The 22494-nt window shown below is 45.4% G+C and overlaps 1 protein-coding gene and 1 long non-coding RNA gene across 6 annotated transcripts in view; one reads left to right on the forward strand and one right to left on the reverse strand.

The window, feature by feature from the left end:
- Pigk (phosphatidylinositol glycan anchor biosynthesis, class K) overlaps window positions 1-11392 on the forward strand; it is an 85458-nt gene extending 74066 nt beyond the window's left edge. For 4 of the 5 annotated variants that reach the window (XM_087620908.1, XM_087620921.1, XM_087620916.1 and 1 more), the window contains one exon: window positions 10940-11392. In XM_087620908.1, coding sequence (XP_087477034.1) covers window positions 10940-11056 — 117 coding nt within the window. In that variant the 3' untranslated portion in view covers window positions 11057-11392. 5 annotated transcript variants of the gene reach the window in all.
- A 3566-nt stretch (window positions 11393-14958) lies between these two features.
- On the reverse strand, window positions 14959-18823 carry LOC147996626 (uncharacterized). The gene is made up of 2 exons (XR_015677247.1): window positions 16052-18823; window positions 14959-16011 (listed from the first exon to the last, which is right to left on the reverse strand). It is a non-coding gene; the product is annotated as an uncharacterized LOC147996626 (long non-coding RNA).
- Window positions 18824-22494: the final 3671 nt, after the last annotated feature.

Below are 22494 nucleotides of genomic sequence, written 5' to 3' on the forward strand. Positions count from 1 at the left end.
CAGTTTGGGTGATTCCAACATGTCTCCATCTCTGATGTCTCCCTGATATCTAGACCTGCTTACTGGCTTCACTGCATTCCAGTAACCTTCCTTTTGTTAGAGACCATCGGTGTCTTCTCAGAGTCCTTCTCCTTTGTACTGTAATACAGCTGCTCACAGGGTCCTCTCACAGGCCCCATCCTGCCCTACAAGCAGTTGTGCTTGGAGTGGGAATCGTGGGGTCATCTTAAGAGTCTACCTACCATGGTTTCCCTTATATTATTAATACATTTTGAAGCTGTGAAGTCATGGGGGCTGGGGAAATGTCTCAGAGATTAAGAGCACAGGCTGCTTTTCCAGAGGACCCTTGTTGAATTCCTACTACCCACATGGTAACTTGCAGAAGTCTGCAGGTTCAGTCCCAAGGGAATCCAGTGACCTTGCCAGCCCTGTGGGCACTGCATGTACATGGTCTGCAGAGATACATGCAGGCAGAACACTCATACATACTAAGAGTATAAGTTAGGTTTTATTTGTAAAGGATATAGATATGTTGAAAATACTAATGAACTATATAGTGGAAATCAATTATTTTCTGAAGTATTATAACTGTAACCTTGGTAGATTGTTTTATAATTTTGTTTCTCTAGAGTATAGTATAATTAACTCTCATTATTCTTAGAAAAGAATCTTGGTGAAATTTTGGTAATTTTCTCTTTGCTTAGCAATAAATATGTATAATTTCGAAAACCCTGTTTCGTCTTTACATAAGTTTAATACTTAGTTCTGTACCCTAAGTGTTTTGAAGTTATGTGGTAATTTCTCACAACGTGAAAGGGGGAGTGAACAGCTCTCAGTGTAGCGTTGCTTAGCTACCCAGCCCTTCACTTGAAGTATTAGACATTTTGATAATTGGTAGCCCTTGAGCTTCTGAGTGTTGGTTCCTCGCACACTGGTTTCATGTAAGCCTTCACCTTCGTAGTGCAAATGTTTCTGTGAGGTGAAAGAAGAGTGTATTTAACAGCAGCCTGTAGAGTGCCTTGACTGTACACCATCAGTCGGTTCAAGAAATGCTCTAATGGAGATGAATGAAATTATAAAAATCCTTTAATATGAGCTTGCTTCAAGTACAGCTGTACCACAAAACGCCGTAACTCTACTGGTCTGTCACATGGCTGTAGGGAAGAGGTCCGTGGAGCATGTCTGGAATGTTGCTCTGACGGCAGGAGCAGCACGGACACATGGAAAGTGTACCCGCTCGAATCACGCTGCTGCAGCAGTACTGGAGTTACTTGAGTAGCATCTCGCGTAGGCTGTTCCTCCAATGGGAGGAGAGTGTGAAGCTGCGCCTAGGTAGCCCTGTTCGCTTTACTTTTCACGTGTGTATGTTTGTGTATGTGTGTGCATGTACATGCACATGTGTTTTCATGCATGTGGAGATTCAAGGCTGATGTCAGGAAGCATCCACCATCGCTCGTCTACCTTATATATAAGGCAGGTATCTCTGTGAAATCCAGAACATTTATGGCAAGACTAGCTAACTGGCCTGCTCTGAGGATGCCAGTCTGTGCCTTCAGAGCCTGGAGTATAGGAGGCACACCCAGCATCACGTGGGACTATGCGCTCCACACTCAAGGCCTCACATCTGCAGGAATGTGTGTTAGTGCTGAGCCCTCCCGAGCCTGTGCGCGGTTTCTTCTGTGCACTCTCCCGAGGCCCCTCCTTACACTCCTATGCACTGTGCTTAGACTTCTTCAAAAGTGCGGCTCAGTCAGAGATGAGCAGTGCCCACCTGTAAGCCTACTTCCTCCAGAGAAGCAGAAGTAGTATATTTCTCCCCTTTAAGTATTTTGCTGTAGAATTCTAAGCCACATTTCATATTCAAAATTTTCATATTGTTTTAATTTCCTTATTGTGGGATATGAATCTCTTAAATCATTAAAACTCTTTACAGGCATGTTGGTGGCCGTGTACTACATGCCTGCCTATGACTGCCTATGTTGTTTCTGAGGTCCACTGAGGAGGAGGTGAGACTGGAAATTGTGGGAACCTTTGTCAACACTTCTGAGTTCCTTTACTATGGTTCCTAGAGGGGAAAAAAACATTTTAAAGACCTAAAACTGAAGCTGACCTTGCTAATTAACATTTACTAGTTTAGTTTTAAGGAGCAAAACATTTGCATACTGTTTTTATGACAGGGAAGGTGAATTAGCCCTTTATAGATTTGTGAGAGCTTTGATCCCCATCTCCTTTATTGATAAGCCTTGCCTGCACCTTGTGACTGTGGGGGAACCCTCCTGAGCCTAATATTTTCTTCTGTTCCATTTTCCTATTGATTTCCCTTTTAAGCTTATTTATATACTTGGTAACGTGCAGGTATTTCAGAAATTCATTCCCATTCTACTCCTTTGCATTCTTGTTTTCATTCACTGCATTTGGACTTACAAATCATTTCCCTGTGCGCATCCCAGTTTACCCCTTTCGCCCTCTGTATGTATAGCTGACTTTCAGTAATAGAAAGTGTACTTTGGTGTTTCCAGGGCTGAGTTAAAGCACAGCTGACTTTGACTCACCAAGTGTTGAGAATGGACACAGTACTTCTTCCCATTGACTTCAGAGAGGTCTAGCATCTGTCAGTCTTTCTTTTATATTCATATATCTCCTGTAGGAGGTCATCATAACAATTATATTAATATTAGTAATCTTTACTGTGCCATTTATAAATTCAAGTCTGTGTTCAGAATGCTTGTATCACAAGTCAGTTCCATACTACCTGTCTCTCAGATAGGGGAGGACCTACCTGAGCTCTCAGATGGGGGAGGACCTACCTGTGCTCTCAGATAGGGGGAGGACCTACCTGTGGCCTCAGATATATGGTCTAGGACCTGTCTCCCAGATGAGGGGAGGGACCTATAATAACCCCTTATTGTTGTAAGCCATTAACATTTGTAACGTCATGCGTGGATACAGTGTATCTAGGTCATAGCCACCTGCTCCCCGTCCTGACGCCTATCTTACCCACACAGTGGTTGGGTTGCTTGTCTCTTATGCCCATCTTTCTGGTTTTGCACCAGTGCCTCAATATTGGCTAGCATTATCCTTTTTTTTTTCTTCAGAGCTTATCCCTCTCTGTAAACTAATATAATTGTTTACCTGACATCTCATGCTACAGGCATCCCTACTTGTCTTATGTTTTTAAATTGCTATTATAAAGAAAAACATCTATTCTTCTACTGACACGATTGATGGCTACTGATTTTAAAAAGAGTGTTTATTTCAAGCATAAGCTCTTCTCAAGGTAAGTATATACTTTGTTATATGTATCAAAGTTTCAAATGAAAGTTTACTTCCCCCAGGAGTTGAATCTGGCTTAGGCCAGTGAGAACAGAGTGATATTAATAAAACTTTAGCAGTAGGTATTTTCATCAATAAAAGTGAAATCCACGGGAAGGAAAAACTGTAGTGTTCTGTCAAAATGGAGGTGCCGGTGGGAACAGTCGTCCTAACCATCTGATTGACCACACCGTCATTTCAGTCCGGGTCCAAATCAGAGGTGGGAGGGGTTTCTTCGTCCAGCAGGGGGCAGCACCTGACTGTCGCTAACAGGTCCCCTTGTCTTTTGATGGCCGTGGAGAAGTCTTGGGAAGGGTTCCCAGCAGACAGCAGAGCAGATACTGGGACTGGAGAGTGGGAAGGAAACACAGGGCAGTGGGACAGGGCTCACTGACCCAGCAGGGTTCATGGTGGCGCAGGGCCAGTCACTTCCCTCAGGCCTTCAGTTCCTTGTTGAAATCTGAGCCACAAGTGATCTGTGTGAGTCTCTATATGACTTTAAGTCAGTACTTTCCTTTCACCTCAGTGTTTGTATTTCATGGCAGTGATGTATAATAAATCATTCCACAAAGTAGCGACTTAAAACCTCTGTTGATCATTTGTTGAGTGGATAGTGTTTCAGCTTGGCAGTTTGGGCTGAGTGTAGCTGGGTGTTTCCTTTGCTCTCTGTGGTGAGTGAAGTGGTCTGGCTGTACAGTGGCTGGAAAGATTTGTTCTCCACTTTTCTTCCAGAAACTTTGAGGTTTCTCATGATGGGAGCAGGCGTCTGAGACAGAACAGACACAAAGGCTCCCGAGGTTACACTTGGGTCACATTCCTTTACCCAAAAGCAGTTTCTAAATCAGCCAATTCCAGGAGCAGAGATGTAGAAACATCTCCCCTGCCCCCTGCATGATACTCAAGTCTAAGGCCTTCCTTATGCATGCTGGGCACCTGACCTGCCTCCCTAGGACACCACCTGCTTATGGGACCTGCTGTGAGGCCGCTTGCTGTGAGGGTGACACTTGCTGGGAGTGCAGGACCCAGAGGTGTGCAGCATCCCTCCCTAGCCTGCCTGGGTGTGAGGAAACTGCTGTCTGCTGGGGCTGGGCCGCTGGCTTTCTTTTAATCTCAGGCTGTTTGTTGTCTTTGTTTCGTTTTGTTTTGTTTTTTTGCTGTTTTTGTTTTTTCTTTTAAGAGCAGTGATTCTTAACCTTCCTAATGCTGTGACTGTTTAATATAATTCCTCATGTTGTGACCTCCTAACGATAAAGCGAGTTTTGTTTCTACCTAATTTGCTAATGTTATTCATTGTAAATATCTGTGTTTTTCAGATGGCCTTAGGCAATTCCTGTGAAAGGGTCATTAGACTCCTGGGTTGTGACCCACAGGTGATAACCATTGTTGTCGCTAATTCTTACATTTTCTAGTATATTTTTATTTTTATATAAATATAAATTAATTGTATATTAATCCCTTAAATTGCATCGTGGTTCCTTATTAAATTTCACTTACATGTTCTTTCCCTGTATCCTCAGGAGACATCTCATAGTTTCTTTTAAAGCTTTCCTTTATCTTGTTTTATTTATTATTATTGGGGGTGGGGGGCAGGACCTTCTGCACATACATTGAGCTCAGAGGACAACTTTCCAGGTCTACTCTGACTTTCTACCTTGTTCTGGTGTTTCTGCTGCTGCATGGATAACACAGCTTAGCTAGACCACGAGCTTCCTGTTGGATCTTCTGTCTCCACTTCCACCTCGCTGTGGACAGTCTGGGCCTCAGCAGAGTGTGGGTGTTTCTCTGCCCTTGCGTGTGAATGTCTTCTTATATCTGCGCTGTTTCGACTGTTCCCAGGATCTGCAGGCAGCAGTGAGACTACCCAGGGTCACGTGTTGCCTTTCTACTTACACCTGGTTTGGGCTCCTTAAAGAAGATGAAATGCATAAGGAAACCACGGTTCTTAGCGTGCACTACTGATGAGGCTGCTTCTGTACTTCTCCTGGGTGATGTCTGTCCCTCTGTCTAGATAAAGTATTCATGTCTGAATATTTCAGGGTGCAGTGAACTGTTTTCAGTGCCCTCTGCAGTGTCCATGGGTTCTGGGGGATTATGTAAGTGGAAATATGGCAAGGCATGCCACTGGGGAGTTTGGGGTACAATAGACAACTTGGGCTGCCGCATAGATCCATCTCACCACTGTAAATAGCAGGCAGAAAGAGCAAACTTCCACATCCTTCTCAGACCTGTTAGCTTTCTCGGGGCCCAGCAGGCATTAGCATAGGGTGTAGCAGTTTGCAAACTGGACCCTCTAACCCTTCATAGGCCTGACATTTGAGACTCACAGCCAGTCTGGGTTTCTTGAAGAAGTTAACTAGATTTGGGTAGGATATGTGTTGAGTTTTGTGCCTTTGTACAGGTTTCGGTGAGGGTGCAGAAAAGCCTAGCAATTTTAGCTCAGTCCAAAGGACACTTAATGGATTTTCCACTTTTTATCAAGCAGATATACTAAATGCATTATAAATTAAAAAAAAAAGTTCACTGCAAGTGTTGGTGTTTGAAAGCTGAGGTTTGCTGCTTTTGTAGATTTATACTGTATTTTGTGATTCTTGTAGAAGTGAGCGCACACATGTGTGTGCACACATGCTTCATCTTCTGAGTCACTTCCAAAACTCCCTCCTGGGAACTGCAGCTCTGGTCCTCTCTGGTGCCCTTGTCCAGGGGCTGAAGGAGCAGGGCTGGGTTAGTTTTGAGTCTGGAGAAATGATGCCGACCTCGACCTCCAAAGATGCTGCTTCCTCGTGACTCAGCTTTGGCAACTGTCTCTGGTCTTGCAGCTTCAGATTTAATGGTAAATTAAAGGCCAGGGAAGGCCTCTCACTGGAAAGTAGCTTCTCCAGCTATAGAAATAGTTTGCTATTGACCACGTGTTACTTCTCTAATCTTATGAGGAACTTAACTGTGGGCTGTAAACACCTCCTGAACCCTTTCAGCAACAAAGCTGTAATTTGATGTGTAGGACAATTCTCTGGGTCCTGCTGGCCCCCACTGAGCTTCCCTTAGTGGTGAGTTTCGACAATAGTTGTTTTATTTTCCTAGGAGAGTAACGTGTGCATGCACCCGAGTGTGCTTTCAAACGTCATGAGAGTCATCGGCTCCTGCTGAGGGAAAACCAGGACTCTTATCGTCCCAACTAGCTCTTAGCCCAGGCTCCAGTTCACCCACAGTTGTGTGAGGTGTTCTCTTCTAACGGGAGCTGGACCTGCTCTGGGGTGCGGAGGAGAATACTGTACTTAGCCTTGCTGGGGCTTCCACGGGCCTTAGCAAGTATTTGACTGGTAGCGAAGGAACATGGCACGCTTAGTCATGCTTAGTCACAATAGTCATGCTTAGTCACAAGTTAGCTTTCCTGTGGCACCGAGATCACCTAGGTTTAACGTACTGCTTTGTAGTAATTAGTCTAGACTTTTGACTAAAATTAATTTTCCATAGTAAAGAGACCACAGTTTTAAAGAATTCTAAGCTTTGAATGGCCTGAGACCTGTTGTACTTAAAGTTTCATATGACACTAGAGGACAGGGACCTTTGTCACCACCATCATTATAAAAAAAGATCAGATCCATCTAAGAATCTGTGTGTGTCAGTATGTGCAGGTATAGACATGTGCACACATGCGTGTGTGCACATGTTTGTGTGTGCGTTTGCGTGTGTCCATGTTAGGCTTCTACAACTCAATGTCCAATTGCATACCTTTAGTGGGAAGTAACTAGGAAAATCGCCTTTAATTTTTTTCAAAAATTGGATATTTTATTTATTTACATTTCAAATGGTATCCCCCTTTCCCGGTTTCCCGTCTACAAATCCCCCATCCCTTACCCTGCTTCAGTGAGAGCGCTTCGTCACCCACCGACCCACCCCCGCCTCACTGCCCTAGCATTCCTCTACACTGGGGCATCAAACCTTCACAGGACCAAGGGCCTCCCCTCCCATTGATACCAGATAAGGCCCCTTCAGCTCCTTCAGCCCTTCCCCTAACTCCTCCACTGGGGTCCCTGTGATCAGTCTGATGGTTGGCTTTGAGAATCCATATTTATATTAATCAGAATCTGGCAGAGCCTCTCAGGAGACAGCTGTATCAGGCTCCTGTCAGCAAGCACTTCTTGACATCAGCAATAGTGTCTGGGTTTGGTGTCTGCATGTGGGATGGATCCCCAGGTGGGGCAGCCTCTGGACGGCCTCTCCTTCAGTCTCTGCTCCACTCTTTGTCCCTGTATTTCCTTTAGACAGGAGAAATTCGGGGTTAAGATTTTGGAAATGGGTGAGTGGCTCCATCCCTCAACCAGGGAGCCATGCCTAACCCCTGGACATGGTCTCTACAGGTTCTCCCTCCCCTTTGTGGGGTCAGCTGATGTCATCCCTCGGGGTCCTGGGAGGCTCTTGCTTTCCTGGCATCTGGGACTTTCTGGTTGCTACACCCAGTTCCCCATCCCCCACTGCTGAACGCCTCTGTTCACTGTCCTGACCCTCGGTCCATCTCCTCCTTCTCCTCCCACACCTGGTTCTGTTCCTTTTTCCCCTCCCCCTCCTCTGTTCCTAAGTCCCTCCCACCCTCTACCTCCCTTGATTATTTTGTTCCCTCTTCTAAGAAGGACTAAAACATCCACTCCTTGATCTTCCTATGGGTATTCCAAGCTCTTTGCCTCATTTCCACTTATCAGTGAGCGTATACCATGTGTATACTTTTGTGACTGGGTTACCTCACTCAGGATATTTTCTAGTTCCATCCGTTTGCCTAAGAATTTCACGTAGTCATTGTTTTTGATAGCTGAATAGTACCCCATTATATAAATGTACTACATTTTCTGTATCCATTCCTCTGTTGAAGGGCATCTGGGTTCTTTCCAGCTTCTGGTTATTATAAATAAGGCTGCTATGAACATAGTGGAGCTTGTGTCCTTTTTATATATTAGAGCATCTTTTGGTTATATACCCAGGAGTGGTATACCTGGGTCCTCAGGTAAACTATTTCCAATTTTCTGAGGAACCTCCAGACTGATTTCCAGAATGGTTGTACCAGTCTGCAATCCCACCAACAATGGAGGAGTGTTCCTCTTTCTCCACATCCTCGCCAGCATCTGCTGTCACCTGAGTTTTTATCTTAGCCATTCTCACTGGTGTGAGGTGAAATGTCAGGGTTGTTTTGATTTGCATTTCCCTGATGACTAAGGATGTTGGACATTTCTTTAGGTGCTTTTTGGCCATTCAAGTGTTAAGAGATATTAAGGAATAGTGATTGTTGCTTCCTGTTAGTTTTGTTGTTAGAGGTGAATTATGTTTGTGTGTCCCTCTTCTTTTGGGTTAGTTGAAAGATTACTTTCTTGATTTTTCTTGATTTTTCTAGGATGTAGTTTCCCTCCTTGTGTTGGAGTTTTCCATCTATTATCCTTCGTAGAGCTGGATTTGTGGAAAGATAGTGTGTAAATTTGGTTTTGTCATGGAATAGCTTGGTTTCTCCATCTATGTTAATTGAGAGTTTTGCTGGATATAGTGGCCTGGGCTGGCATTTGTGTTCTCTTAGGGTCTGTATGACATCTGTCCAGGATCTTCTGGCTTTCATAGTCTCTGTTGAGTAGTCTTATGTAATTCTGATAGGTCTGACTTTATATGTTACTTGACATTTTTCCCTTCCTGCTTTTAATATTCTTTGTTTTGTGTAGTTGGTGTTTTGACTATTATGTGATGGGAGGAATTTCTTTTCTGTCTAATGTATTTGGAGTTCTGTAGACTTCTTGTATGCTCATGGGCATCTCTTTCTTTAGGTTAGGAAAGTTTTCTTCTATAATAATGTTGAAGGTATTTACTGGTCCTTTAAGTTGGGAATCTCTCTCTTCTCTACCTATTATCCTTAGGTTTGGTCTTCTCATCGTGTCCTGGATTTCCTGGATGTTTTGGGATAGGAGCTTTTTGAATTTTCTTTGACCATTGTGTCAATGTTTTCTATGGTATCTTCTGCCTCTTCAATCTCTTGTATTCTGTTCGTAATGCTTGCATCTATGACTCCTGATCTTTTTCTTAGGTTTTCTCTCTCCAGGTATGTCTCCCTTTGTGATTTCTTTATTGTTTCTATTTCCACAGTTCCTTCACATGTTTAGTTGTGTTTTCCTGTAATTCTTTAAGGGATTTTTATGTTTCCTCTTTGAAGACTTCTGCCTGTTTACCTGTGTTCTCCTGTATTTCTTTAAGGGAGTTATTTATGCCCTTCTTAAAGTCCTCTATCATCATCATGAGATGTCAATTTTAAATCAGAATCTTGCTTTTCCAGTATATTGGAGAATCCAGGACTTGCTGTGGTGGGAGAACTGGGCTCTGACGATGCCAAGTGGTCTTGGTTTTTGTTGCTTAGGTTCTTGCCCTTGCCTCTCGCCATCTGGTGTTAGCTGGTCTTGCTGTCTCTGACTGTGGCGTTTATTACTAAGGCTTTTGTCATTTTAGTTTAATAAATTAATTTTGAACTAATAGAAGTTGAATCTCATTTTGCAAGTGTTACCATCCTGGTCAAAACTACAGTAAGTTGACACATAAAGACATAGTAGGCACACACCCCAGTTACAGAGCCGTCCGTAATGCAGCTAATGAAGACACAGCAAGGTGGAAGAATCGTCTTCCCAGGACACTCAGATGTGGACTGTGGGTATGTTGGAGAAGAGGTGTGCAGTGGACTTTAGACAAAGGCACACAAGATATGGGGATTTAGCTCAGTGGTAGAGTGCTTGCTAGAGGCCCTGGGTTCGGTCCTCAGCTCAGAGAAAAAAAAAAAAAAGATACTCAGCTGTGGACTCAGACAGGCTTGGACCTCGCAGGCTGGCGTGGAGATGAGCGGTAAAGGCAACTGCCAGAGTGGATAACACAAGCCGTTCAAGGAGGAGCTAGCTTTTGAGAACTCAGAGAAAACAGCGTTTCAGCCTGAAAGAGTGTTGGGACCCAGCATCTCCCTAGTCAGTGTGTTTAAGGAAGTACACCAGGGTAAGGGTCTCTTCTGTGAAGGAAAGACACAACCAAGGTTGTGGGGGCCAGCATCTCCCTAGTCAGTGTGTTTAAGGAAGTACACCAGGGTAAGGGTCTCTTCTGTGAAGGGAAGACACAACCAAGGTTGTGGGGGCCAGCATCTCCCCAGTCAGTGTGTTTAAGGAAGTACACCAGGGTAAGGGCCTCCTCTGTGAAGGGAAGACACAACCATGGTTGCCTGCATCCAGACAGGTGGTTGCTGCTGTTGGAGTGGGGTTTGTATCATGTCCTCAACCTCTAATTAGTGTGCTCTGTGAGTGCTTCCAATTTAATAGAAAAGATGAGACATATAAAACTAAATTAATGAGGAAATAAACAGTGGCAGGACTCTGCCCCTGCTGAGTGAGTTGAAGGAGGGGTGGTGGTTATCCTGGTGCCAGGGCAGCCCCTCTGCGGGAAGGAGCTTCACTTACCAGGATATTTATCTCGTTTGAAGTCTTTCCACTGTTGCTGTCCAAGTGTGTTCAACGGGCCACACCCTCTTATAACACCGCCACTAAATGCTGACTTTTGTGTTGGTGCCTACATTATCTGCTGCTGGATTCTTCAGCTCTAAGGTGGCCATGTTATCCTTGTTTTTCAGAAGCCGAAGCTGAAGGACTGGCACCCTCCCGGAGGCTTCATCCTGGGGCTGTGGGCGCTCATCATCATGGTCTTCTTTAAGACCTACGGCATCAAGCACATGAAGTTCATTTTTTAGTCTCAAGGATGTTTGGAGAAGAATGAATGGAAGACTGCAGCCGTGGATAAAACTTAGATTTTTATATGTTTTTAAAGATGTTACTTTTATGTAAATTTGGGAAGAAAATTAGGAAAGTTGAATTTTAATGAACTTTTGACTCTTTTTAACTTAGTATTGTTAACACACTTGTTTATTGGCCACAGAATGTGTCTTCCACTGTGTTTGTGTGTGTGTGAGTTATAGAAACCAGAGGCAATGTCACTGGAGCATATCGCTTAATTCTTTTATCCTCCTCTCATTGTAAAAGTAAGAGTTATGACGGGGGAACTCCCACTAAAGGAGGTTACTTTAATAGTTTTGTGTGTGTTGTCTTGGTCTTTTTATTTATGTACATATGTCCCCAACTTAGAGATTGTGCCATTTCATAATCTTTCCGTGTTTACCATGCATTCTGAGCCTTTCCCCTGCCTTGGATAGCCTTCAGGAATACACTGGAGCCTGACTTGGATGCACTTGCCTGCAGTCCAGGCTGATCAGGAGGTGGAGGAGAGTCTTTGAGCCCTGGGGGTCGAAGGTCAGCCTGGGCAACAAAGAACCATGGAGTGCATTACGTAGTGTGTGGTGTTCGCGTGACTGCTCTGATGGACCCTCACCTTGTTCCCAGAGTTCCCTGCGGCTTGCTCTGCAATGCACTAATGACCCTGAGTCATTCGTGGAATTGTGCAGTTTAACTGCACTGGAAGATGGCAGCAGGGCTTTGGTAGCGTCTATCCGGGAAGTAGTGCCTCTGAGAATTTCCAGGGTTAACTGCTCAGAGGAACAGGCCCTATTATTTTTTATTTTTAAGCGTCCTATGAACTTCTAGGACTGATTGTCCCGAAAGACACAGAGTGCCCACAGTTGGATGTGTGCTGTCCCGGAGGACATCCCATAAAGTGCATGAGCAGGACTGAGGTGCATGACATGAAACTCATCAAGGATCAATAAATTGAAAAAAGGAAAAGGAAGCTTTTCTTCTGCAGTAACGCCCTTAGAGCAGCGGTTCTCGGTGGGTTGCAACCCCTGTAGGGTGTGGACTGATCACTTCATAGTGGTCTCATGTCCCACATCCTGCACATCAGATACTTAGGACTCCTGACAGTAGCAAAATTACAGTTACAAAGTAGCAACAAAATAACTTTGCGGTTGGGGTCAGCACCACATGAGCAGCTGTATTAAAGGATCCAGCACTTGGAAGGGTGAGAACCACTGGTTTAGAGTTAATAACCCACTGACCTCTTTACCATTGAGCACTTAAAGCTTTGTGCTGTAGTAGTAAGCAAAGCTTTCACAGGCAACAGAGTGACTGTCACATATGGACGTCTCTCTAGCTCCGAGTCTTTATTTTAATAGACAGTTTTATTGGTGTGCTGTATAGGAGGAAAAAGGAAAGTTTTACCTGGCTGCATAAGGAAGTATGCTTGTGAACACAGAAGGAGAACCAGCAGAAGCGAGTGGCCGGATCTTACAGTAAGAGAAAGTCTGACCGTGTCCCTTCTAGACAAGGTAGTGGAGACGTGGCTGGTGGAGCAGGAGGGGCAGGGGAGTGAGTACTGCTCTGAGCCGAAGTCGTCTCCTCAGAGTGTGGCTCTGTGCTCTGCTGTGAGGGCTGCTGGGAAGCAGGGCTCTCCCTCAGGCTGGGACGGCTCCTTTCCTAAACCAGACTGAGAGTAACTCGCAGGGTTAATTCACCTGGCACACTTTGAGAGTGCAAGGGCCTTTGTTGTCAGTGATGTTTGTTCTTGTTTGTTTCTCTTTCACTCTTTGACTTCTCAATACAGTTGAAGCAAAACTTGACAAGTCTGCTTATAGCCGGAATCTTCTTCCACGAAACTGCTCTGTGAGTAACTGTGTGCATATATACAGCAGATAACGTATATCCCGAATGTGTTCTTAGAGTCCCAGAGAGCATGAGTGAGGACAGTGAGGTAATGCTGGGACTGGACCTTTCGGAAGCTGTGAATATGCGATTGTTCTCATTTGTGCTTAGGAGCACACAGGGACGGCGGTGGTGACAGGGTTCTTCCTCTTCTTAAGGCTTCGGCACCTGCTTAAGCTGCTCTGTGACATTCCTTGTTCTGCTGGTGATTTTCCTCTTCTGCCCCATGGTGTTCTTGAGGTTTGAAAAGAGGGAAGTAGATGAATGGAGCTCTATAGACACTTCCGACATTTCAGAGAGTGCAGGGCATAGCGGTGCTGTACCCAGAAGGCAACGGGTGTGAGAAAAAGATGCCCAGACTGAGTGTTGTGGATTCAAGCCTCACGAGACATTTATTTGCAGCTTATAAAAGGAAAATGTAGTTTGGATGCAAAGGTGATAAAATTGAATCAAAAATTAGAACTAAACCTCCAAGTCATGTTTGCATTTATGGTTTCGATTTTTATATATTCTCTGCTACTTGAAAGTGAGGAGGCCCACAGTGAGTATAACTCATCCCTTCCTGCTCATCCAGTGCTTTCTGTCCGGGTCTGTGCTGCCAGTGTTCCTTCTTACGTATGCTGTGTAGCAGAGTTACAGTTACTGGGGGACTCATCATTCACAACTCTGATGCACGGGTTTCTGGAATCTTTACAACAAGTGTTGAGTTGACACACTCTCCTTTCCTAGTGCCTTGTACCAAATTAAGCCCATCTGTGGTCAGTGCTGTTCTAGCTTGTGAGAGGGAGCCTTTGTAAACATAGAGCAAGGTAAACCTGTGGAGCGGGGATCCAGGGCTGCTCTCCGGACCAGCTTCACTGCTCCCTCACCCCGCCCTATGTGCAAAAGTTTACTGTCTTGGAAATGCACTGGGAGATGCTTGGCCTCATTTAATTGTGTGCATGCATATATGTCCTTCACTCCCACGGCCCTCACTGCCTCATGCTGAAGAGTCTCACCTCTGTGTCACACACGCACATGAGAAGGCTTCAGGTTTTGGATTCAAGGGTGACACTGAGACGGGTTTGGCATATGTTGTGTGTGTGTGTGTGTGTGTGTGTGTGTGTGTGTGTGTGTGTGTGTGTGTGTGTGTGCATATGTATGTATATAATTATAAGTTTATATTATATGCATTTATGTATTAGAAAAGAGATTAATGCCACAGATGGACAGACAACAGCATACAGAAGCTCCAAGGAGGTCTCAGACCAGCATGGCAGAGTAAAGGTTTCTTCTTATATGTTTTAGAGGGAGGGAGAGAGGAACGAGATGGGAAGGTTTGCCACTTTGGCCCCAGTTGGCCTTAGCTAGGATAAGCAGTGAGTACTCACAGAATGTTAGGTTGTGGTCTCTCCACGCAGGCCATTACTGGGGCCTGGTAAGGAAAGAAGACATCTAGAGAAACAGGTCTCTGGTTTTAGAGACTAAATTACCTTGGCCAGATCACCTTGGATTCTGGAATCATCAGAGTTCACCCAAACTTGAGGAGCTTTAGAAACTTGGCTCACAAGATACTTGCGTGAAGGAAATGTGTGGTACAGTTAAGTCTAACTGCACGTGAGAAAGCGTGCTGTTCTTTGTGTCTGCCCCTCCCCACCCCGGGCCTCTTCTCCCCATAGACCTGCCTTTGCATCACCCATACATCTCTGTTTAGGTGGATTTAGTGTGTGGTCTGCCTATGAGAGAGACAGCGTAGTGTTTGACTTTCTGAGTGGCTTGTTTCACTTAACACCGAGGTCCCCAGTTCCATCCCTTTCCCTGCAGACGACGTCATTTGGTTCTTTACAGGCAGCTCCAAATCTGTTACACAGCACATTCCCTTGTCCGTTCATCAGCTGATGGACATCACTGGCTCCGTATCTTGGCTCTTGTAGCTATTGCTGCAGTAAACATGAAACAGGAGACTTCCTCTCCTTCGGAGAGGTTGAACAGACTGTGGCATTCGTCCTAGTGCAGCCGTGAACAGCGTGCATTATTGGTTGGTCAAGTTTGCAGCACTGTGTCTGAGTTCTGCTTAGACCTTTCAGGACTGCATGCCACTCTGATTTTCTTTGCTTTTTCAAAAGTAGTAAGAGCTGAAAACAGACACTATGTAGTGTTTACTATAGGCAGTACTGCTTCATACATCAGGAGGTGGAGTCTATGACCCAGCCTCTCCCTCCTTGGATCTGGGCTGGATAGGCATTTAATGCTGCTTGATGGACTAGTATGGCCCATTTCAGTGAGGCCATTGAAGGGGACCATGCATGTGCTGTGCTGTCTCTGGGGCCTCCAGACCCAGCCTCTGTCCCCTGAGGAAGCCTGAGCCCTGTGGAGGAGCTGTGCCCCAGTCCAGGCCCCAGCCAATCTACATCATCATCTCCTGAGGTGTAGGCAGCAGGTTCCCTAGTGACACCATCTCATGCTTGCCCAGAACCACAAGCGTATTGCAGTTAGAGAAATGGTGTCGGGTTAGAGCAGTTGCTAAGCAATAGTGACTGAGACCATCATCATGTGCTGCACCTGGAGGGACTCCCGGCAGTGCACAGGTAGGATTCTTTCCTAAAGAGTAACAAGATGATTCTAGAATGATTCCTGAGAGAACTGCTACCAGGGAAGAAACAAGAACAAGTCCCATTTAGGAGCTGCGCGGTACAGACTACAAAGGAGCTTTCGCTTTTAACTGCTGTCAATGGAAACTTAGAGCTCTGGAAATGAGCCAGGCTCTGGAGCCCCTGCACCTTGCTGTCTGTCTCCCTTCCACTCACCTAGACTCAGGCTGAGACCTGCACCACCAGAGCTGGTCACATCCCGTCTCGGAGCTCCTGTTTCCCAACAGTGCTTTCTGTCTTGTCCTTTCCATCTTTTTAAATAATGCTTTCACTTACAGTGTACTCAGACCTTTACTGCCTCAAAGTTCTCCAAGCAGTGTGCTCTTGCTGAATGCTTGCTTCATCGTGTTATTTCATCTGCCTTTCTCCTTCTCTCACCCAAGTGCTGTGCTGTGCTATGCGTGCGTGTGTGTGTGCATGTGTGCCTGTGTGTACACGTGTGTGCGTGTGTGTGCATGTGTGTACATGTGTGTGCACGTGTCTGTGTGTATGCTTGTATATGAGTATCCGTGTGTCCGTGTGTCTGTGTGTGTATGCCTGTGCATGCATGCATACATGCGTGTGTGCATGTGGCGTCTCCTCACCATCTTGTCTCACTAACTTACACATTTAGGAATGCCTCCTTTGCCTTCACACTACTGTCTGCTCCAGGCATTCCTGCTCTCAGCTGCTTCCTTTAAGTCTTGTCTGAATGCTTCTTCCTGGCAGCATGCTCCAGATGTTCTGCACAGTTTTTCCCCACATCAGAAGCTACTTACAGTCCCCCTATATGTACCTTACCATCTGTATTTTCCAGTTGCATCTACATCATTGGCAGTCAAATGTCTATGTCTAAGTAGCTTTCCTTTTTTTTAAAGTTTTAAATATATTTATATGTAAATATAAATATGGAAGTGAAATGGAGTTATTTTATAACAGAGAAACGGTATCTCATTAGACATCAGAAGTTGTCCCCCCCATTGTGGTCCCCCTCACAGAGTTCCTCCTCCCACTTCCCTCCCTTTTGCCTCTGAGAGGGTGCCCCCCCTCAGATATACCCCCATTCTTGTACATCAAGTCTTTGCAGGATTAGCCGCACCCACACCCACTGAGGCCAGATGTGGCAGCCCCTGCTACATATGAATAGGGAGCCCTGGACCAGCCCATGTATGACCTTCGTTTGGTGGCTCAGTCTCTGGAGCTCCCAGGGATCCCGGTTAGTTAACATTGTTGGTCTTCCTGTGCTCTTGCCATCGACCCTCCCGTAACTCACCCACTGGGGTCCCTGAGCTCCGTCCAGTGTTTGTCATTTCCTGCATCTGCTCAGTCTGCTGCTGGTTGCCCTCACAGAGGGCTGCTATGACAGGCTCCTGTCTGTAAGCACAAGCTAGCATCAGTAATAGTGGGAAGGATTGGTGCCTGCCCATGGGAAGGGTCTCAAAATGGGACAGTGACTGGTCAGCCACTCCTTCAGCCACTGATCCATCTTTGTCCCTGCGTTTCTTTTAGACAGGACCAATTTTGGGTCAAAAGTTTTGTACTTCAGTACTGGTACCCACCTCTCCACTGGAGGTCCTATCTGTTACCGGAGGTGGTTCATTCAGGTTCCATATCCCAACTCACCCCACACAAAACTCAAGTCCAAATGGATCAAAGACACTGAGTCTAATGAAAGAGAGAGGGGGAAACAGCCTTGAACACATTGGCACAGGAGAAAATTATTTCCTGGACAGAATACCAATGGCTTAGGAACTAAGGTTGAGAATTAACAAATGGGACCTCATGAAACTGAAGGCAAAGAAGCCTGTCAATAGGACAAAACGGCAGTCTACAGATTGGGAGAAGGTCTTCATTAACCCTTCATCCAACAGAAGGCTGATATCTAAAATACATAAAGAACTCAAGAAGTTTGTTTGCCCCCCCAAACAAAGAACAAATAACCCGATCAAAAAATGGAATGCAGAACTGTGATGGTTTGTATAAGCTTGGCCCAGGGAGTAGCACTATTAGGAAGTGCGGCCCTGTTTGAATAGGTGTGTCACTGTGGACGTGGGCTTTAATACACTGGTCCTAGCTGCCTGGGAGTCAGTCTTCTCCCAGTGGCCTTTGGGTGAAGATGTAGAGCTCTCAGCAGCTCCTGCACCATGTCTGCGTGAACACTGCCATGCTCCTGCCTGGATGGTACTGGATCGAACCTCTGAACCTGTAAGCTTGGATCCCACTTAGAAGGGAGAACAAAATACTTCATGGGAGACAGCAGGAGGGAGGGACTTGCATGGGAATAGGAGTGGAAGACCAAGTGTGAGGAGAGACAGGAGAGTCAGAGGGCAGGAGAATAAATGGGAATACGCAGCTGCCAGGGGTGGGGGATGGCATTCTTTAGGGAGCTCCAGAGACCCAGGATGAGGGAGGATCCCAGGACTCAATGCAGGTGTCCCTTTTTACTTGAAAGCACCTGAGCCTATCATCTTTCCTCTCATTATCCAGCCCTTTTTTTTTTCTTCTCGTCTTCCAATCCTCTTGGATGACTTAGGATTGTGAAGATATGGGTACTGTGTTAGGGATTACTGGATGACCGTGGCACACTTCATGAGTTTAATTTAGATCCCAGCCGTCCCAGTGCTTGCTCCACGGGCTTGTGGAAACAGTAGTTACAGTGGCAGGGACTGAATAGGAGTGGACTTGGCAAAGGAAGCTTCCTCCCTGGAGATCATGGGCATGAGTCCCTGAGCTTGCCAGCCGGTCACACGAGTGTGTTTTACAGCTGAATCTACAGGCTCCAAGTAAAGATTTACTGTACAGGCTGAAGTGATTAGAAACCACCAAACAGAAGCTGAGTTGCTTCTGTACACCGGCCATGGAAAAGGGCTTCTCCCAGGAAACCCCTTGATAGTTCCAGGCTGAACAGTAATGGTTGATGAAAAGCTATAACCAAAAGCAACGAAGCAAAGAACACCAGCCAGGTGAGGAGTCGCCCTCCTGAGTGAAGATTTGGTTCTTTTCTTCAGCTAAAAAAATGGTCACTGTGCGTGGGGGCTGAGGGAAACATAAGCCAAACTTTCAACTATGACTTTCAAGTCAGCCTTTTGGAAATGAGGCTGGCTTTGTAGTATAGATGTATATATACATATATATTATGAAGAACTATAAAGATTACGTTCTGTGTAATGGCAGAGGCAATTGTGTTATTGTGCCTGCACCCGACAACCCATCTATGTATATATATGCATCTGTGTAATTGAAGGAAATGAGACTGTATACACATTGTTTATAGTCCCTTTGTTGGCGACACTACCCCTACAATATCACCCTTAAGGAAGACATACCCAGTGGGGCTGTGGTGGAAGGGAGGGTGATTTGCATGGCCGTAGAAGCAGTGGTTGCATAGCACATCTCTTTATTTTGGCATTGGGTGACAACGTCTTCGCTGTTAGCATTTAACAGGTGACAGCGGTGTCATGGTACTGAGCTTAGGTGTGAAGAAGGGTGACAATGGAGCTGAGTGGCCACAGAGCCCTGTTGTTGAAGTCATCAGCAAATTGTCTTTCCTTTTCTTCCCCAAGAGATTTTTATTTAACAAAACTCACATAACCCAAGCTGGCCTTGAATTATGTAGCTAAGGACAACTTCAAATTTCTGGTCCTCCTGCACTTATATCCTGATTGCCTGGGTGTTGGGATCACAAGATGAACCACCAGTGTGGACATTGCTGGGGATTCTTCTACGATGGGCAAGTTCTTTAATGAGCTCCATGCCCATGTGTATTTTTTACTATAGCTATGTGTCCTTGGCTGGCCTGGAACTCAGAGATCTACTGCTTCAACCTCCCAAATGCTGGGGTTAAAAGGCATACGTGGCCCCAACAAATTTTAATAAGCCCCTATAATCTACTTTCTGCTAAAAAATTATCAAGAGACTGCCAATTGGCTCCTGTTGAGTCTGGTCTTTTCCCAGCCCACTTAGCATTTCATGTCCTTCAGAAAATGCTACGACTAACGTCATGTCATTATTGCACATCACCACGCCTTTTACATTAAACATTCTAATGCTAATAACTAAGAGGTAAGAACCAGTGGTTGGTGCTTGGATAACTTCAGTTAATACACAATATTTAAAATAGCAAACCGATTCTGTAGACTTACACATTTCCATTTACCATGAAATGTTTAATAGAATCCTGTCTGCCTGATTGTCCCCTGGTGCGTTGAAGATTCAGTTGATTACTTAGGTTTAGCCTTTAAAAGACAGTCTTTTCAGACTTAAGATCTTTTATCAAACTCAGAGCCACCAGCTTGTTTCTTTTCACACCAGCTTTCCTTCTCCTATGCCTCAAGAGTTAATCAAATCGCTGGGTGTTAAACTTGTATCTGAAAGTTTAATAAAGATCAAAAGCAGGTATAATTTAGTGTATTTTAATAGCAAGCTTACAGAGCAGCACAGAAGACAGCAACATTGAAAGCCTGTACCTGCATGTAGGACAACTCCATCAGAAAAGCACAGTGAACGGATGGATCTACTGTGTAAGAAGATGCCGCACACACCATTTAGTTGCCGTCAGTAAGGAATTTACTTTTTTTTTAAAAAAAAAAAAATCCAAACACTGGCATTGTACAGAAAATTTTAACAGGTTTATTTATAATTGTTATAAGGTTGAACTGTTGAACTTTGTTCACTGAAACATTTTGCTTGCATTAATGCTTTACATCTTGCATTTATATTAAAAATTCACACACAAATGAACGGGAGAAACTGCCAATACCTGATTCTGTCCCCTGTGTTCCACTCGCAATCATGGACTTAGGTACCTTTAACCCCATGGAAAAGAAATCTAAAATATCTAACATTCAGAACTAATAACAGGAAGAAGAGGAAAACTTTTTTGAGAATGAGAGCATTTGGCATGGATAGCACACAGGTTGGTATCTTCAAAAGGCCAACCAGACAGGCCTCACTTGCCTCCTGCAAAGCACCAATAGCTGCACTCCAGAAGCACAGACATGTTTTGAAGTCCTGAGCCATTTCTCACACCAGACGCAGAAAGGGGAGCTTATGAATCAGAAGTTCAGCATCTGATTTCGTGGAGTGCCACAGGACCTCGCCTGTAACAGTGGGGTTTCTTCACCCCTCCAGTAGAGGGCACAGTCTTGCGAGCAGCTTTCGTGGCTTTGTGGGCAGTCTGCTTTGTCAAGTGGAATGGGCACCTCCTTACTTACCTCCCTTCTCCTTGGGCTGGAGCTCAGCAAGCGAGAGGCGACACTGACGTTAGAGAGTGGTGGCGGCTGAGTATTGTCTTTTCCCTCATTCATTGTTCAATGGCAGTGGAACAGAGCCTTCACACGGCTCTTCTTCCCAGCCAGTTCCTCAGTAAGCCTTGTCAGGAGCACATGCTGCAGGAGCACTGTGCTGAAGAAACACTGTGTTCTTGTTTCCAGTGTTTTACTCTGTGTGTGTGCACGCGTGTGTGTGTGTGTGTGTGTGTGTGTGTGTGTGTGTGTTCTGCAGTAACCAGTGGCAGGCATCCCAGAGGACTTTCCAGTGAACATCTATGCTGCAAAGCACATCTTTCAACGGCTTCATCAGGTAAGCCTGCACGCTCAGCAGTGAAGTGTGTGGTGACCACCTTGCTGCAAACTGCATATCCCGTGAGGCCCTTTTCAGGACAGCCTGAGACATGGTCCCTTCCAGGAAATGACTTTCCCTAACACCCTGGGGCTTGCTGGAGAGACCCTGACAGGAAGCAGCAATGACCTTTGCTGACATCCGTCTGGCCAGGCCATGTCCTCTCCATCCATGTGACAGTCCCCTTGGGTGCCTTCCCTTGGGCACCCTGTCTCTGTCCTATGAACCCTGACTTTCAATCTCTCGCCAGGACACCTCCTTACAGGAGCTTTTTGTTCAGATGACACGGTGAGAATCGTCTCCAGACTAGACCTCACTAAGCACACATCCTCTCAAGAACTCAGGTCGTGAAATGGTAGGGTCCCTGACTGGTTGGTGAACCGTCAGGCTTGGGGTTCAGGGAAAAATTCTGCTCCTTTAAGGATCAGTCCTCACCACCTCATTTGAATCCAGAAGGAAGGCAAGCATAGGGCTCATAGTGCACTGCCTCCTGGCTCTGCACAGCACACTGTCCTCTGTGAGTAGAAGGAAACTGGTAGATACATCTACCACTCACCCACACCGCTCCCCGTATCCCTGCCAAGAGTCACGCTGGATCAAAAGAAAGGAAACGAAGTAGGGGCAGATTGGCAGAGGCATCTTCCCTTCAGTTAACCCTGGGTGTGTTTGCCGATGAGCAGAGAACAGGAGCCTGACTTGCCTGTGTTGTCAGCCTGATGAATGTATTCTCCATGGGAACGGAGGAACTAAATCACAGCTAGAGAAGTATGCTGTAAACCTAATAAATGTGAAGGCTGGGGAGAGGAGCAATGACCAAATCAGGAGAAATGGAAAGGAATAAAAACAGCAATCAACAGGTTGAAAGCAAAACCAAAACTCAGACATGAAAGCCTAACTAGGGAGAGTGACAGGCAGTCCTACTGCAGCCGTGAGCACCTGAACTGAGGGGTTCAGTGACGTGCCTGTGCGGAGCTAAAATGAAGAAACAAAAGCTTTCAGGGTAAAAACAATAGAGGGAAAGCAGACTGGAAAGACCAAACATGAAGGAAGACTTCAATGCCAACACTAGGAGTCTCGAACTCTCTAAATGCTGAGCATTATAGAACAAAGCAAACAAAAATAAGACAAGACACAAAGCGAGGCGAGTGGAAGCATCATTCGAGTGAATCATTGGCTTTGCAGAGGTACCCAGCTTACGCTACTATTGTTCTCAGGGGACCATGAATTCTAGAAGGTTCCATCTGTGCCTTGCATTCCAAGCTCAGGTTCTCTGCAGAGCACACCCAGGATTCCTTCAGATCAAAGCTAAA

The sequence above is a fragment of the Rattus norvegicus genome, chromosome 2 (genome assembly GCF_021556685.1).
Source record: "Rattus norvegicus strain SHRSP/BbbUtx chromosome 2, alternate assembly SHRSP_T2T, whole genome shotgun sequence".
Lineage (NCBI taxonomy): Eukaryota > Metazoa > Chordata > Mammalia > Rodentia > Muridae > Rattus > Rattus norvegicus.